This window comes from Brachyhypopomus gauderio, chromosome 19, assembly GCF_052324685.1.
Source record: "Brachyhypopomus gauderio isolate BG-103 chromosome 19, BGAUD_0.2, whole genome shotgun sequence".
NCBI classification, from domain to species: Eukaryota; Metazoa; Chordata; class Actinopteri; order Gymnotiformes; family Hypopomidae; genus Brachyhypopomus; species Brachyhypopomus gauderio.
In genome coordinates, this window is record NC_135229.1 from 15,723,010 (window position 1) to 15,740,953 (window position 17,944).

Below are 17,944 nucleotides of genomic sequence, written 5' to 3' on the forward strand. Positions count from 1 at the left end.
GGCCTACCTCCAACAGGCCAGGCGGCTGAACCCCAGATAGGCCAGGTGGTCCCTGTTCTTTGGCCGGTTTGACTTTACCCTCTCCTACCGGCCCGGGTCGAAAAACCTCAAACCGGACGCCCTGTCCCCTCAATGGGAGCCGCAGGTGGTTCCTAGTACCATGCTGCCTGCCGCAAAGATCATAGCCCCCATCCAGTGGTACGTGGAAACGGCTGTCAAACGGGCCTTGGCTGCCGAGCCTGATCCAGGAGGGGGGCCGCCTGGGCGGCTGTACGTACCCTCCAGTCAACGCATGGGAGTTATGCAGTGGGGCCACGCTTCTCCCTTTGGTGCTCACCCACGGGCGCGGCGAACCACCAAGCTCGTCCGCAGATGCTTCTGGTGGCCCGGTATGGACCGAGATATAGGGGACTACGTGGCCGCTTGTGCTGTGTACTCCAGCAACAAATTCTCTCGGTCTAAGACCTTGGGTCTTTTGCATCCGCTCCCGGTTCCGTCCCGTCCCTGGACCCACGTGTTCATGGATTTTGTAACCGGGTTGCCTGCTTCCCGGGGTAACACCGCCATCCTAGCGATCGTGGACCGGTTCTCCAAGGCAGCTAAATTTGTGGCTTTGGCCAAACTGCCTTCGGCCCGAGAAATGGCCCACCTGTTTTTAGAGCACGTTGTGCATGCTCATGGCTTCCCTGTCGACCTGTCTGACAGGGGGCCTCAATTCGCTCAAAAGGCTAGGCCAGCCTTTCGTCCGGGTTTCACCCACAATCCAACGGTCAGACCGAAAGGGTCAATCAGGACCTGGAACAAACCCTTCGCTGTCTGGCTTCGGCTAACCCTGCCTCCTGGGCGGACCGTCTTGTTTGGGCAGAATACGCCCACAACACCCTGTGGCACTCGTCGCTGAAGATGTCCCCATTTGAGTGCCTCAACGGGTACCCCCGCCTATGTTCACTGAACAGGAGGAACAGGCTGCAGTGCCTGGGGCCCAGGCTCTTGTCAAGCGCTGCGGTTTGGCTTGGAAGAGTGCCCGTAGGGCCCTATTGTCAGGCTCGACCGCCCAACGTCGCTATGCTGATAGGCACAGGCTCTCTGCCCCCTTGTTTCGCCCTGGCCAGCGGGTTTGGTTGTCCACCAAGGACCTGCCTGTCCGTGGCGGCACGAGGAAATTGGCCCCGCGTTACTTGGGTCCATTTAAGGTCGTGCGGCAGATCAACCCGGTGGCTTACCGTCTGGCGCTTCCTCCTTCGCTTTGCGTTCACTCGGTCTTTCATGTGTCGCAGCTCCGGCCTGTCTTGTGTGGTCTCCCCCAGGCCCCTGCGCCACCTGCCCCCCGCATCGTCGGTGGGAGTCCAGTTTACACCGTCCGCCGTCTCCTTGACATTTGCCGGGTTCGGGGGCGGGATCAATATCTGGTGGACTGGGAGGGGTACGGTCCGGAGGAGCGGTCCTGGGTCCCGGCCTCGTGTGTCCTGTGCCCTGACCTTATCCGCAACTTCCAGCGCGACAGGGCTGTTGCCCTGGGCCCGCAGGGACTCGGTCCTGGAGGGGGGGGTCCTGTCAGGGCTGTACCCGGAGCTGCTCCTCCTGTCTCCACAGGAGGGGACTCACAAGCCAGTGCTCACTCCCAGGCCAATACTCGTTCGCGGACCAGCGCTCGCGCTCAGACCGGTGTTGGTTCACAAACACGTTCACGCACACACAATCAGCAATGATGACCTACAGCTCTTCGCCTTCCTGTTTAAGTAGGACGGCTGCAGAGTCTCATTGCTAAGTTGTTTGTTGCCGTCTCTATGCGCTTTCAGCCAGCCTCTCCTTGCTTTTCAAGTCTCCTTGTTGTACTTATCTTGTTCGCTGTTCGTTGTCATTTTTCCGAGTTCGCTCACCTCTTCGCCACTTCTGGCCATTCTCAAGTTTTCCAGCCCTGTTATTTCTCTATCTAGTTTTGTTTGTTATTTTGAGAAGGGTTTTTTGTTTGAGCCCAGTCATGGTTTGAGAGCCAGCTACTTCTCCTGGCGTCTTCAGTTCGTTTCTTTGTTTTGGTTTCCTCGCGTCGAGTATTCCGTGATCTTTTGGTTTCTCTTTCTGTTTCGTGTTTTCCTCCGTTCTTCCCTTTAATGGAGGTTTTTTTTGTTTGGCGCTTTTCCCGCATTCCTTTTGGCAGATGTTTCAGTTCACTACTTATTTTGTAATCAGCATTTGGGTCTTCCCTACTCTACATTACACGCGTTGTGTGCAGGTTCGCATACCAATGCTTAACAGATGTCTAGGGTTTGACACACACAACCCCCCCGTCAACGATCGACACACGCCGCTAAAAAATAAATAGGTAGATCTTTCCGACTTGGTCATCTTATAAGTAGCTCGCAAGCTGAAAACTTGTGTGCACTCCTGTCTCATGTATTTTAATACCTGCATGTAACTATGATGTAATGTAATGTCAAAGGATTGAAGAAGTGAGTCACACTCTGTTTTCATGGAGTGGTCTACCACGCAGCCCTCCATGGTGCTGCAAGCTTCCTGTTGCAACTTCACGTTCTCACAGGCCTTTTTGCATGTCTAGTGGAATTTTATGGAATTCCTCTATTATTACTGCCCGAAGCTCGGGAATGTTATAGACCCTGTGGTGGTAGACCTTGTCCTTGAGATGTCCCCATAGCCCAAAATCTAGTGGGGGCCAATCGGGTGATCTAGGGGGCCACTCAGCTGGACCTCACACAATCCACCTTCTCTTCTAGACTCAATCACTGATATGGAACGATCTTCATGATTCGCACCTTTTTTCATCCCCTTGCACACATAACGCGCTTCATTAGAATAACATGCTTAATTAGAATAACACGCTTAATTAGAATAATTTGAATTGCGTCAGTCGCGCATGACACACACGGCGCTTTCAAAGATTATATAAATTAGTGTGGACCACCCTGTATATTAACCTATAGAAAACACATCACTCTTCACATGAACTCTCACACCCACACACGTGGTGCCATTCACATATTAAATGAAAAGACTAAAAGTGAAATTGATTAGGAAACTTGAGAAATGGGTTCAAAAGGGTTAAATGGGTGGTACATGAGAGAGGCGAGAGAAGCAGTCAGAGCTGTATGGTTCTAGTGGGCCTGCTGGATCCACTTAAAGCTGTAGATTCTACTAAAAACAGCTTTTTTTCAACTTTTTCACTGCTGTGGTGAGTTACAGACACTCTCCCCATGCTGTGGGTGGGTGGAGTTGTCTTGCCTTTGATTGGCACCTGTGTACAAAGGTGACTTTTGATGGATGGCCAGTTGGGTGGGTCTCATGGTGTCTTGTTACAGCTACAAGTCCTTTATTCTTCAGGAACCTCTATCCCTACCTCCCTCTGTCCCTCCCTCCCCCCTCCCTCCCTTCTCTCCTCATCTCTTTCTTTTCCTTCCTCTTCATGAGCTCTTGTGATTTACGGTAATTATCCGTCTTTGGGGTCATCTATCAGTCAGACTGTTGCTAGGTGATGAGGGCAGCTGCAGATGTTGTCTAGGCTACTGTGTTGTGGTCAGGTAACACACACATTCAGGATATATAAAAAAACTGTTTAAAACCAGGTGTGTGAGGGTGTGTGTGTGTGTGCATATTTGCCTTGTATAAATAGTAGCACTGTATATGCTGAATATAGTTTTTTCACCTTTTCATGTAGAACTCTAATCAAAATGAGACATTTTGTACAGTACAGATGATGCCTGTGTTATTATTGGTGTGTGGGTCAAACTATACTATACTATGTTTGTAATGGTTTGAACAAAACATGAACAAAACATTTCAATTAAATTAGATAAAGGAAATGGAGACCAAAGTGTAATGAAGTATGCAGTTTAGACTTTACACATAGTAAAGAGAGAGAGAGAGAGAGAGAAACTCCCCTACATATACATATATATATATATATATATATATATATATATATATATATATATATATATATATATATATATATATATATATATATAAAATATACGTGTGTGTGTGTGTGTGTGTGTGTAGTATGCATGCATGTGAGTATTAAGTGAGTGAAAGAAGCACGAATAATAACCTAAATGTCCTCTCATGTCCTTTTCTTACCAATATGAGGGATCTCTCTCTCTCTCTTTCTCTCTCTCTCTCCCTCTCTCATTCTGTCTCTCATTCACTGGCCCTCTGCACTGTGTTTTCTTTGGTGTTGTGCTATGTGGTATATTCTTTACACTAAATAGTGTATAATGTGGTATATTCTACAAAACACAATGAACCATGAGCACATGATGACACTGAGACATGTAGTGTGTAGCACTGCAGTCTTCAGGTTTAGGAAACAGATGCAGTTTGTCCTTCTCTCCCCAAGGACACCGAAATATTCACTTAATGTAATTGGTTTTTCTACATTATATCTAGAGAAACTAATCATCTCATCTACAGACCTCATGCCCCGCCTCCCTTGATTACCTGCTTCTTCATGCTCCACCCTCATCACCTGCCTTCTGTGTCAGGACTGTAATGTGCTCTCTGATTAACATAAAATAGGAAATAAAGCTGTCAGTTTTCTATTAAACCTCTCTCTCATTACCTCCGCCCCCTGGTTCGGAGGACAGGAATGACAACTGAGCACACAGGAGATTATGGCATTCTGATCTCTCATTTTCCTTTATGGTTCCTATATACTACTATAATATAATTGCAGTTTAGTTTGTTTCGTTGTTTTTGAGTAGCTGGACAGCAGGAACCTGCAGCTGATTTTGGTCCTACAAGACATGTGAGACTAATGTATTTGAAATAACCCTCAATAGTGTGTTGAGAAGTGGGTGAGAGAGTCGGTCAATCTATGCTGTGTTGTAGTGGCAGTGTTGTAGGGGCAGTGTTGTAGGGGCAGTATTATAGGGGCAGTGTTGTAGGGGATAGTGTTGTAGTGGTGGTGTTGAAATGGCAGTGTTGTAGCGGTGGTGTTGTAGAGGCAGTGTTGTAGAGGCAGTGTTGTAGGGGCTGTGTTGTAGAGGATTGTGTTGTAGGTGCAGTGTAGTAGTGGCAGTGTTGCTGGGGAAGAGTTGTAGGGGCAGTGATGTAGTGGCAGTGTTGTGGGGGCAGTGTTGTGGGGGCAGTGTTGTCGGGGCAGTGTTGTAGTGGCAGTGTTGTAGTGGCAGTGTTGTGGGGGCAGTGTTGTAGTGGCAGTGTTGTCGGGGCAGTATTGTAGGAGCAGCGTTCTAGTGGCAGTGTTGTAGGGGATAGGATAGTGTTGTAGTGGCAGTGTTATAGGGGATAGTGTTGTAGTGGCAGTGTTATAGTGGCAGTGACGTAGCGGCAGTGACGTAGCGGCGGTGACGTAGCGGCGGTGACGTAGGGGCGGTGTTGTAGTGGCGGTGTTGTAGTGGCAGTGTTGTGGGGGCGGTGTTGTAGTGGCGGTGTTGTGGGGGCAGTGTTGTAGGAGCAGTGTTGTAGTGGCAGTGTTGTAGTGGCGGTGTTGTAGTGGCGGTGTTGTAGTGGCAGTGTTGTGGGGGCAGTGTTGTAGTGGCAGTGTTGTCGGGGCAGTGTTGTAGGAGCAGTATTGTAGGAGCAGCATTGTAGTGGCAGCGTTGTAGTGGCGGTGTTGTAGTGGCAGTGTTGTAGGGGATAGTGTTGTAGTGGCAGTGTTATAGTGGCAGTGACGTAGGGGCAGTGACGTAGCGGCAGTGACGTAGGGGCAGTGACGTAGGGGCGGTGTTGTAGTGGCGGTGTTGTAGTGGCGGTGTTGAAATGGCAGTGTTGTAGTGGTAGTATTATAATGGCAGTGTTGTAGGGGCAGTGATATAGTGGCAGTGATGTAGTGGCAGTGATGTAGTGGCAGTGTTGTAGGAGCAGTGATGTAGTGGCAGTGTTGTAGGAGCAGTGTTGTAGGGGCAGTGTTATAGTGGCGATGTTGAAATGTCAGTGTTGTAGTGGCGGTGTTGTAGTGGCAGTGTTGTGGGGGCAGTGTTGTAGTGGCAGTGTTGTAGTGGCAGTGTTGTAGGGGATAGTGTTGTAGTGGTAGTGTTATAGGGGATAGTGTTGTAGTGGCAGTGACGTAGGGGCGGTGTTGTAGTGGCGGTGTTGAAATGGCAGTGTTGTAGTGGTAGTATTATAATGGCAGTGTTGTAGGGGCAGTGATATAGTGGCAGTGATATAGTGGCAGTGATGTAGTGGCAGTGATGTAGTGGCAGTGATGTAGGAGCAGTGTTGTAGGAGCAGTGATGTAGTGGCAGTGTTGTAGGAGCAGTGTTGTAGGGGCAGTGTTGTAGTGGCAGTGTTGTAGTGGCAGTGATGTAGTGGCAGTGTTGTAGGGGCAGTGATGTAGTGGCAGTGATGTAGTGGCAGTGAAGTAGTGGCGGTGTTGAAATGGCAGTGTTGTAGTGGTAGTATTATAATGGCAGTGTTGTAGGGGCAGTGATGTAGTGGCAGTGTTGTAGGAGCAGTGTTGTAGTGGCAGTGTTGTAGTGGCAGTGTTGTAGTGGTAGTGTTATAATGGCAGTGTTGTAGGGGCAGTGTTGTAGGGGCAGTGTTGTAGGGGCAGTGTTGTAGGAGCAGTGTTGTAGGAGCAGTGTTATAGTGGCGATGTTGAAATGTCAGTGTTGTAGTGGCAGTGTTGTAGAGGATTGTGTTGTAGGGGCTAGGGCTGAACGATTAATTGCATTTGTGATAATTTTGCGATTTTTTAAAACGCGATTGTCTAATCGCACAGGCTGCTATTTAAACTGGTCACGTGACTTGGGAGCGAGCCGAGCCGAGGACGAACGGAGCAAACCTGAGCAGGAGGCAGGGAGGTGGAGAAGTGAAGTTAACACAGCGCAATTTAACTTGTTGCACAATGGCTTCAGGCTCGACAGAAGCTGACACAACTGAAAGTCTAATACCAAAGAGGGGCAGCACATCAGTTGTGTGAAATTACTTTGGCTTTTAAAAAGATGCTGCTCAACGTCAGGTACCCTGCAAAACGTGCCTTGCTACTGTTGCTACGACGCGAGATAACACTACAAACCTTCTTCAGCATAAAAAAAAAACACCACAAAGTCTCGTATGATATTTGTAAGGCTAAAATGCCAACGACCAGTGCTGCATCTTCAAATACGCAAAAGTGTTTCTCTGCGCTTATACAGCTTTAGTATGCGGTGAGCAGCGAAATACCGTAAAATCACGCATATAGGCGCAATAAGAATTAAAGCGCGGATGAATCGCGAAAGCGCGGATAGCTTGACCGCGGCCCAGCAGACAGGGTTCACTGACCGAACCGTTTGAAAGTGTAACTCCTTATGGATGTAATTGGAAGCAGCACGCTGAAATAACTCGGGCAGTAACGGAGTTCATAGTGAAAGACATGATGTCCGTTAATGTAGTGAACAAGCCCGGCTTCATGGCTTTGTTAAACACACTGGATATGCGCTACCAAATGCCCTCATGCACATATTTTAGCCAAGTTGCTATACCTGCAGGGTTGGCAACTCTCACGCATTGAGCGTCTTAGACTAAAAAGTTAGTAGTTCGCTCTGGCGCCAACCACAGGCCTGAAGTGGAACAATGGAAAAAAATCGCGATTTTAAATCGCAATCGCAATTTATAGATAAAAAATTGCAATTAGATTATTTTCCAAAATCGTTCAGCCCTAGTAGGGGCCATGTTGTAGGTGCCGTGTTGTAGGGGCAGTGTTGTAGAGGATTGTGTTGTAGGGGCCATGTTGTAGGTGCCGTGTTGTAAGGGCAGTGTTGCTGGGGAAGAGTTGTAGTTGCAGTGTTGTAGGGGCAGTATAGTGGCAGTGTTTTAGGAGCAGTGTTGTAGTGGCAGTGATGTAGGGGCAAGTATGGGCAGTGTTGTAGTGGCAGTGTTATAATAGCAGTGTTGTGGGGTAGTGTTGTAGGGGCAGTGTTGTAGTGGCAGTGTTGTAGTGGCAGTGTTGTAGGGGATAGTGTTGTAGTGGCAGTGTTGTAGGTGTAGTGTTGTAGGTGTAGTGTTGTACGGGCTGTGTAGTAGGAGCAGAGTTGTAGTGGCAGTGATGTAGTGGCAGTGTTGTAGGGGCAGTGTTGTAGGGGCAGTGTTGTAGGGGCAGTGTTGTAGGGGCAGTGATGTAGGGGCAGTGATGTAGGGGCAGTGATGTAGGGGCAGTGTTGTAGTGGTAGTGTTGTAGGGGCAGTTTTGTAGGGACAGTGTAGTGGCAGTGTTGTAGGGGCAGTGTAGTGGCAGTGTTGTAGTGGCAGTGATGTAGTGGCAGTGTAGTGGCAGTGTTTTAGGAGCAATGTTGTAGTGGCAGTGTTTTAGGAGCAGTGTTGTAGGGGCTGTGTTGTATGGGCAGTATTGTAGTGGCAGTGTTGTAGGGGCAGTGTTGTAGGGGCAGTGTTGTAGTGGCAGTGTTGTAGTGGCAGTGTTGTAGTGGCGGTGTTGTAGTGGCGGTGTTGTAGGGGTGGTGTTGTAGGGGTGGTGTTGTAGTGGCAGTGTTGTTGGGGCAGTGTTGTAGGAGCATTGCTAAAGTCCAAGTCAAATTTATTTACATAGCGCTTTTTACAAAACATCTTGTCACAAAGCAGCTTTACAATCGGAAGAAACCTCGGGAGGACCAAGACTCAAAAGGGAACCCATCCTCCATTGAGCAGCCCGTTAGCATAAGTCCGTATTTGTGGTCCAACATTAGTTCTATAGTTATAGTTGTGGTTCTAGTTCCTAGGCCAAGTATTCACAGTCCCATCAGTGCAGATGGTGAGCCTTAAGTAGGAGTTGGCATCAGCACATCCTCGTGCAGTAATACTGTAGCACATCCAACCCCGGCATCAGCACATCCACTGGCAAGCCAGACCATCTCCCAGGTGTTTGTAGATGCTTGCATGGAATCGTCTTAGGTAGAAGCATGCAAAAAGATAGACAATACAAGACTGAGTGTGTGGACATCAATTTAAACCACCATTGATTTAAACATATATAGCTCATGTGCCAGTGATTAGCATGTGGCTCTGGCAGGCTAATCTATAGCAGCATAACTAAAGGGAGGGGTTCGGAGGTGACCACAGTCATGGGGGCTCACTGAGACATTGCTTTACACCCAAGTCATTGTCATAACTAGAGTGATGCCATGACACAACTGGATGACAGCATCAACATCTCAGATTATCAGAAGTCTCAATGCCTGGGGGCCCCCCACACCTTCACAAGTAGAATATTAACTGAAAGCATGATAAAATAGGTGAGTCTTAAGTCTAGATTTAAAGATTGAAACAGTGTCAGAATATCGGATCGTAGCTGGAAGGCTATTCCGTAACTGAGGAGCTTTAAAGGAGAAAACTTAAAGCGTTGTAGTGGCAGTATTGTAGGGGCAGTATTGTGGGGGCAGTGTTGCTGGGGCAGTGTGGCTGGGGCAGTGTTATAGGGGCAGTGTTATAGGGACAGTGTTGTAGGGGCAGTGTTATAGGGGCAGTGTTATAGGGGCAGTGTTGTAGGGGCACTGTTATAGGGGCAGTGTTGTAGGGGCACTGTTACAGGGGCAGTGTTGCTGGGGCAGTAGTGTGCTTAAAACTCAGTCAGCAGTCACTTCTATCTTCTAACTTGGTAAGTGCAACAGCGGGTCCAGGTTGGTGCAACCAATGCACAGCGACGTTCAGCAGGACCTGTGGGCTTAATAGGGAATTAGAGGAATGAGGGACAGGTGCTATGAGGGACGGGATAATGAGCGGTGATGATTGAATGATTAGTAGGCATGTGATTGGGATCTGGGGAGATACGAGAGCTGGAATGCAGTGAAGTGGGTCCGGCCTACTGTGACAATTACAATTAGTATTGTGAGAAAATGGAATTCTAGCATCTATTTTTGTTTATTTTGTTACATTGTATTCCTGCGTACTGTCTTTTATGTCCTAAATATGTCGAAATGTTTGTTGTGTCAACACCGAAGAAAAGTGGGGAACGTAATTTCCATTACTTTGTATGTGCAGAACATGTGAAGGAATTGACAATAAAGCCTACTTTTGACCTTTGAAATGTACAGTGTAGGGATGTCCCGATCCAGCTTTTTGAACTTCCGATCCGATACCGATATTTATTTGCACTTCCGATACTCAATCAATCAATCAATCAAATTTTATTTATATAGCGCTTTTTACAACAGTTGTTGTCACAAAGCAGCTTTACAAGTGCCGAGTCCTAGCCCCCAGTGAGCAAGCCAAAGGCGACAGTGGCAAGGAAAAACTCCCTAGTTTTTTGCATGAGGAAGAAACCTTGAGAGGAACCAAGACTCAGGGGGGGAACCCATCCTCCTCTGGCCGACACCGGTCACCATGACAACAACAATACTGGCCTATCCGAGCATGTATTAAAGTTTAAAGTTATTTAGCCAACTTACTTTGTTGTCAAACTCACATTGAATAGCGTTTTACTCTTGATAACAAGTAGCCAGCTGAATTAGGTGTGTTTGAATAATACACAATGGTTGGTAAGGAAAATGACCTGTTTATTTAGCAATTAATAAACTCAAAATAGACATACTAATTGTGACGCTGGGCGGCGACAGACGGACGAGACACAGAATCCGTGTTTGCGACAGACGTCACGCTTTATTCCACACTTAGATTGCGCAATAGCGCACGATAAACATTCAACATACAATGCGACGTCCAGACATAGACAACAACGAGCACAAGACACTGCGCAAACGCACATTAAATAGACAGACCACATCAACCCCACGTGATGACAAGACGAGCCACAGGTGAGACGGATAATGACAAGACGCACCCGCACCCACGGAGCTACACTGACGCAGACGAGTAGACACAGACAACGTTAACACGCCCCAAAAGGAAGGGTTCGGGGACCGTAGCGTGACACTAATAAATAACAAACAGAAATGTCATCAGTAAACCAAGGCTTAAAAAGCCATAAGTGCAAATAATAAAAATAAAAGTAAATTGTATTTTTAAAAAGTGGCAGTTTGTCACGCTTCGCAAACGTTTCTGCCAGTGTTAGTTGTGTAAGACCTTTCTTTTTGTCGTCGGTTTTCTTTAGAAACTCATGTTATTTATGGTGGTATTTCGCTAAATGCTTGATTAGATTGGTTGTATTAAAAGTTCTTATAACTTTACCACAATGCTTGACTTTACTGTAGCATATGTTGCACTCTACCTCTTCGTCTTTGTCGACCTTTAAGGTAAAATAATCCCACATAACTGACATTTTTACCGATAACTTCAAATTTACATGGCCGTCTTAATGGTTAGGAGACGCCACTGAGCTAAATTGGGGAGATGCTATGTTCGTGTGCTGAAGGTGTGCTGGAAAATGCAAACCGGATTTTACTCTCACTGGCGAAAACACAGCATCGGACTTAAAAAAAAAAACTGGATCGGGAGTCTGGATCGGCATTTTCTCGTGCCTGCCGATCCGATACCGATACGCATTTTTTGCAAATATCGGTGGCCGATCCAGTCCAAATATCGGATCGGGACAAGCCTAGTACAGTGTAAATATTTCCTGAATGTTTTCTAATTCCCTCATCTTCATAGATTCTGCAGGCATCTGTTGCAAGCATTTACACAAAATATTTTAAGAGTACACATTCAAAACGTGATTGGGGTGAGTTTTGTCCTAAAAAATGTAATACAATTGTTTTAAACTAAATGCATTTGAATAAATAAAGCGTTTCCCTGAGAAGTCTAATTATTGACATTCATTGTCCTGTGTGTTAATAATAAATGTTAATAAATGAATGTTTAAATGGAAGAGCATTTTGAAATGATAGAGAACACTTGTGTGTAAATGCGAGGCGACCAGTAGTGTGCAGATCCAGCTGCTGAATCTCTTCATGCTGCTCCAGTATTCTGGCAGCAGGAAATGGTGCCAGTGAAATACATCAAGTAGATTATGATATGACAGCTTAGCAGGCTGTTTGAAGCTGACAGCACATCTGTTTCATCAAGATGTACTAATGCTGGCATCTATGACACAGTTCCCACTATGCAGGCAAAAGATAAAGGAAGAACCTTGGGGCTCTCTTCCCACTCCCTCCTCCTTCTTTCCTATCTCTCTCTGTCCCTCTTTTCCTCTCTCCCTGTTACTCCCTCTGTTTCTCTTTTGCTCTTTCAGTTCATTTTTGCTTGTTTGATTTGTGTGTGAATTAATATTCACTAAGCACCAGAGGGACTCTGGATCTTGCATGCACAGAGGTTGATTAGTAGTGAAAGCTTTGTGCTAATTGTCTGCATCTTCTCTCTACCATCTAGAAAACATTTATGGTGTCTTTACCATGTTTTAATACAGTAGCTAGACTGATTCCCATGTCTTTTCCCTCTTTCCTTTCCTCAGCCTATGTACCAGAGGCCGAGATAAAGGTCGCCACCTTAGATGAAGAGCACCTTCAAGATGATGGGCTCTCAATGGATGGCCAAGATGCAGAGTATATGTGCAATGAAGAAGAGGAAGATGGTGAGGCAGGTCCTCTGACATGTTGTGACTCACACAGTAATGGCACTAACCCAGATGCAGGTTACGCTTCCCCACTCAGTGACACCAGCGATCACATTCCAGATTTTAAGAGTACCTCATCAAAAGAGGGCCATGAAAAAGAAGAAGTGTCCAGACACAAGGACAACAGAAACGTACTAGGGGACAGAAACGTGCTAGGGGACAGCCTGGCGCAGATGAAAGCTGTCTATGCAAACCTCATTTCTGATGCCTCCTGGTCCAGCTTTGCCATGGACATCACCAAGCCTGTACCCTCTAGTAGTGTCACCACACAGACAGCCAGTAGCACACCTACCAACATCACTGACATCACCAGTGAGAGCAGCCACCACAATCAAAACACCTCTACTGCCAGCAGCGTTAATGGGACTCCAGGGAGCAATTCAGAATGCAACACTGGCACCCCAGTTAGCAGCAGTGGTGCTAGTAATGGTGGTGGTGTATCTTATGACTGGCATCAGGCTGCTTTAGCCAAAACACTACAACAAAGCCCTTACCACCTACTGCCAGAACCCAGTCTGTTCAGTACAGTTCAGCTCTACCGGCAAAACAACAAACTATATGGCTCTGTTTTTACTGGAGCAAGCAAGTTCAGGTGCAAAGATTGCAGTGCAGCATACGACACACTAGTAGGGCTTACTGTCCACATGAACGAGACTGGCCATTACCGTGACGACAACAAAGACAAGGAGGAGGACAGTGGTAAGCGCTGGTCAAAGCCCCGCAAACGTTCCTTGATGGAGATGGAGGGGAAAGAGGATGCCCAGAAAGTCCTGAAGTGCATGTACTGTGGGCACTCCTTTGAGTCTTTACAGGACCTGAGTGTTCACATGATAAAGACTAAGCATTACCAGAAAGTGCCTCTCAAAGAGCCTGTGCCCCTGGCCACCAAGCTATTACCATCAACCAAAAAAAGACCTGCTCAAGATCCCCTGTGCCCTTGTTCACCAGAGACACTCACAGGTTCCAGTGGGGCTGTATCAGCCACAGAGGCTGGAAAAGATATGAAGGGAACAGCTAATCCGTATGTTACACCCAACAATAGATATGGATATCAGAATGGGGCTAGTTACACATGGCAGTTTGAGGCACGTAAGGCACAGATTCTAAAGTGCATGGAGTGTGGGAGTTCCCACGATACCTTGCAGCAGCTAACTGCCCACATGATGGTCACCGGCCACTTCCTTAAAGTCACAAACACTGCCTCCAAAAAGGGAAAGCAGCTTGTATTTGACGCAGTGGTGGAGGAGAAGGTCCAGTCAATCCCATTACCTCCCACTACTACCAGACTGCCTGTCCCCAGCCTTACGTCCCAACCTGTGTCCCCCCCCTTCTCTGGCTCAGAGATAAAGAAAGAGACAGAGGAGAAAAAGATGGAGGTTCATGAACTTGTGGGGGAAAACATCAAGGAGGAGAAAGAGGAGTCTGAAGATAAATCAGACATGGACACCACAACATACAAGTACCTCAGAGAAGAAGATCTTGAGGGGACTCCCAAAGGTGGGATGGACATCCTGAAGTCTTTGGAGAACACAGTGTCCAGTGCCATCAGCAAGGCACAGACAGGTACACCCACCTGGGGAGGGTACCCAAGTATCCACGCAGCCTATCAGCTTCAGGGATCTTTAAAGTCACCTTTACCTCCCTCAACAGTTCAGAGTGTTCAGGTGCAACCAGCCATCACTAGTGGCAGCAGAACAGTAATGTCTGAACCTGTGTCAGTGATCCATGCCCCGTGCAGCCCCTCATCACCTCCCTCCCTTAACAATGTGTCAGCAATGGAGGAGCTGGTCGAGAAGGTCACCGGAAAGGTTTCTGTGAAAAAAGAGAAAGAAGAACAAATAGTGAGTGTGGACCGAAGGTCAGCATGTGCAGCCAAATCACCGTCACTACCGCACACGGAGAATAAAGGTAAGAAAGGTACTGTGTCTCCTGCTCTTACAGCAAGGAGCGACAGCCCTAGAAAGACAGATACAGAGTTTGTGTGTAAAATAGAGCCTAAAGAGACTTTAGTAGAAAGTCATAACCACATAAAACATGTCCCAGAATCCTGCAAATTGCCCATCACTAATGGGAACAATTTGGGGATCATAACTGATCACTTCCCTGAGGCATCTTTTATTAGCCCTCTTAGTGCACTACAGTCAGTAATGAATTCCCACCTCACCAAAGCCTCCAAACCAGTCCACCCTCCCTCTGATCCTTTATCAATGTTATTCAGGATCAGCAACAGCATAATGGACAGGTCTCCATACCACTCTGCTTATGATAAGCAAAATGAGCCACTTAATACTTATTTCTATGAAGACAACGAGCAGCCCATAGATCTGAGGAAGTCCAAAAGCCGAAGCAGTAACAGTAACAACAGTGATCCGAGAAGCATTAGCAGCAGTAGCCACGCAGTAATGAACAACACTATCAATGAACCCAGGACTCTTCATCCTAGCTTACCTCTTTCAGACTCTGTATCTTTCCTGCGGGAGAATGCCCTGATGGACATCTCAGATATGGTGAAGAACCTCACTGGTCACCTAACTCCCAAATCCTCCACTCCTTCATCCATCTCAGAGAAGTCTGATGCAGACAGCAGTGCATTTGAGGAGCCACTGGATGACGTCTCTTCTGCACAGAAGCGGAAAGGCCGTCAGTCCAACTGGAGTCCTCAGCACTTGCTCATTCTCCAAGCGCAGTTTGCCTCCAGCCTGAGGAAGACTCCAGAAGGTCACTATGCCATGACAGATCTTGGTCCTCAGGAGCGTGTGCACATATGCAAATTTACAGGCCTATCAATGACTTCTGTCTCCCACTGGCTGGCCAATGTGAAATACCAGCTGAGAAGAACAGGTGGGACAAAGTTTCTGAAGAACATGGACTCCAGTCAGCCTGTGTTCCTCTGTGGAGACTGTGCTTCCCAGTTCAGGACACCTTCTTCTTATATTAGCCATTTGGAGTCTCATCTGGGTTTCAATCTCAAAGACTTGTCCAGTTTGTCTGTGCAGCACCTCCAGGAGCAGAAGGCTGCCTCCATGATGATGACAGACCAAACCCCATGCAGACCTCTGCTGAGCTTAACACCACTCCATGACGACTCTACACCTGACTCCATATATCAGTGCAGACTCTGCAACCGAACATTTGTTAACAAGCACGCGATCAAGCTACATCTGAGCAAGACACATGGAAAGACATCAGATGACAACCTGGTGTTTGTCACACCATTAGAAAAACTAGGAAAGGAGCAACAGTGAGGTGCTCAGGGTTAAAGGACAGCTGGGACTGACTCATCTTGTTGCACTAAACTAAAACTGACTACATTTCTGCACTGGGCCTGAAATGAGCCATCAAAAATGTTAATTTTTGTTGTGAAACTGCCTGACTGGATCATTTTTCTCAAGTTTTTTTTTTTGTTTTTGCTAAGCTTTCTAACTCTTAAAATTGTATTTAAATTTGTCTGATATGTGCATGTCTTTTAGTGATGGTAAACTAATTTTCATTTTACATGCTCTTATAATGACTACTGTTTTTATGACAAGTTTGGCATAAAAATTGGACAGAGGAAACTTGATAGAAAATATTAATGGAGACTGAAATATTCCGAAAACTGAAATAGCACCTTAAGTACAATCGTATTTTATAAACAGAGCTTTTTAAAAATAATTGGAATCCATGCATGACCAGTTTTTTTTATCTTTTGGCGACCTAAGTTTGCTATGTTTCTTGCATTTTGAACCTCATAAGCGTAACAGGTTCATGGCTGTCGAACTAACAGAGATGTGTTCGAGTATGCGAAGATGCTTGAAGAACAACACATGGATTCCTCTTTGGTTTATCACTTTAGAATATTTTGGTGTTGTGCCACTTGGATTTCAGCTCATAGCAGAAACTACAGCTTGGTACAATGGTCTGATTTAAAATCACATAACATCCTTGCTATTTGCCCCAGCTTAGCATCTTTATATTGTAAGATGTGTGTAATCTTGAGTTTTTCTATGGTCATTTTATATAATACAAAACATAGTTTAAATAGTTATATGATGTAGATCCACAGAATTTTTTTTAAAAGCTTCTCTGACTTGGTTTACAAAAACATGAATTAAACCCACATCCATTTCGGTGCATGAAGTTGTGTGAGTGAGCACAATAGCGATACATTTCTATGTTTTATCAATAATACTGTAAAAAAAATAATTAAAAAAAAACTTTTTTAGAGCCAATTACGTTTTATTTTCTTCAGTTGTAAAATAAACCCAAATTATACAAAGCATGCATTGTCTTCTTTCCACATTGTCATATAGTAAGATATATTTACTACTGCATTACTATCTTTAATGTTAATTAATTTAGTGTAACATTTTATCAACAAAACTACACTTTAGAAACTCCATATGTATAATAGAACAGAAAAAGTGTGTGATAAATGTCCACTTTCATTTCTCGTGACTGAATTAATGCATCACATTGCAGTGACAGTGTGTGTGTGTGTGTGTGTTATTGCCATATTCTCAATACTAGAATGTATATATATGGTTTGTTTGCCTTGTCACCTGAACATGTCACTGCAGTGTAATAATAAAGTTAATAATCAGAGGTTATAGCACCAAGGATGGTTTACAGGACACAGGACCTATAAACAAGGAGAAGAGCAGTGAGATTAACAAGGGTAAAGATTTAAAGGAATCCTAGGGTTAATCTAGGACAGGGGTACTCAACTAAATTTGTCCGCGGTCCAATTTCGGCAGATACCTGGGACCTGAGGTCCGGTGCGGTGGGGGTGGCGAACGTAAGTTGTTGAGCGGGGGGGTGCGAACGTAAGTTGTTGGGGGGAGGACGTAACACTCATGACGGAGTGTTTTTTTCAATAGCCCTGAAATAAATGCTTTTTTTTGGTCCGTATCCAGTTAATCAGGAATGAGATTGGGTCCGGACAGGACTGCGTTCGGGTCCGCCAGTTGAGTACCCCTGATCTAGGAGATTAATTCAGTCACAGCAGACATGAAAGTGGAGATTAGGCCCAAAACAAATTCCAAAAAAATGTTTTTCATATAAACCCCAAACACTCATCCAGATTATACATGAAAAGAGACCCAGACTGAATAGCATGTAGACGTGGCGTGTAGGGCAGTGGCGAAGCAAATGTGTATTATACTACTTGGACATTCTGGATTATTTTTTTTATTTTAAATGAGGCAGGATTGATCCTGACAGGTATATATATATATATATATATATATATATTATATATATATATATATATATATATATATATATATATATATATATATATATATATATATATATATATATCTAGATTAATCTCATTAGACCAGGGGTGCATTAGACCAGGGGCTCATCTCCTGTTTCCAAAATGCATCAATGACTGCTTAAGAAAGCTGTTCTACTTTGATACTTGAAGAAAAAAAACATGCTCAATAAAATGTAGGCTACTCATGTTCAACGGTTTATTCAGTTAAACATGAATTTGTAAGCCTACATACTG

At 45.6% G+C, this 17,944-nt stretch overlaps 1 protein-coding gene across 5 annotated transcripts in view; it reads left to right on the forward strand.

The window, feature by feature from the left end:
- The window catches only part of LOC143482832 (teashirt homolog 1-B-like), a 48,190-nt gene extending 31,534 nt beyond the window's left edge, over window positions 1-16,656 (forward strand). For all 5 annotated transcript variants that reach the window (XM_076981383.1, XM_076981382.1, XM_076981384.1 and 2 more), the window contains one exon: window positions 12,289-16,656. In XM_076981383.1, coding sequence (XP_076837498.1) covers window positions 12,289-15,695 — 3,407 coding nt within the window. In that variant the 3' untranslated portion in view covers window positions 15,696-16,656. The remainder of the gene's footprint in view (window positions 1-12,288) is intronic.
- The last annotated feature ends 1,288 nt before the right edge of the window (window positions 16,657-17,944 follow it).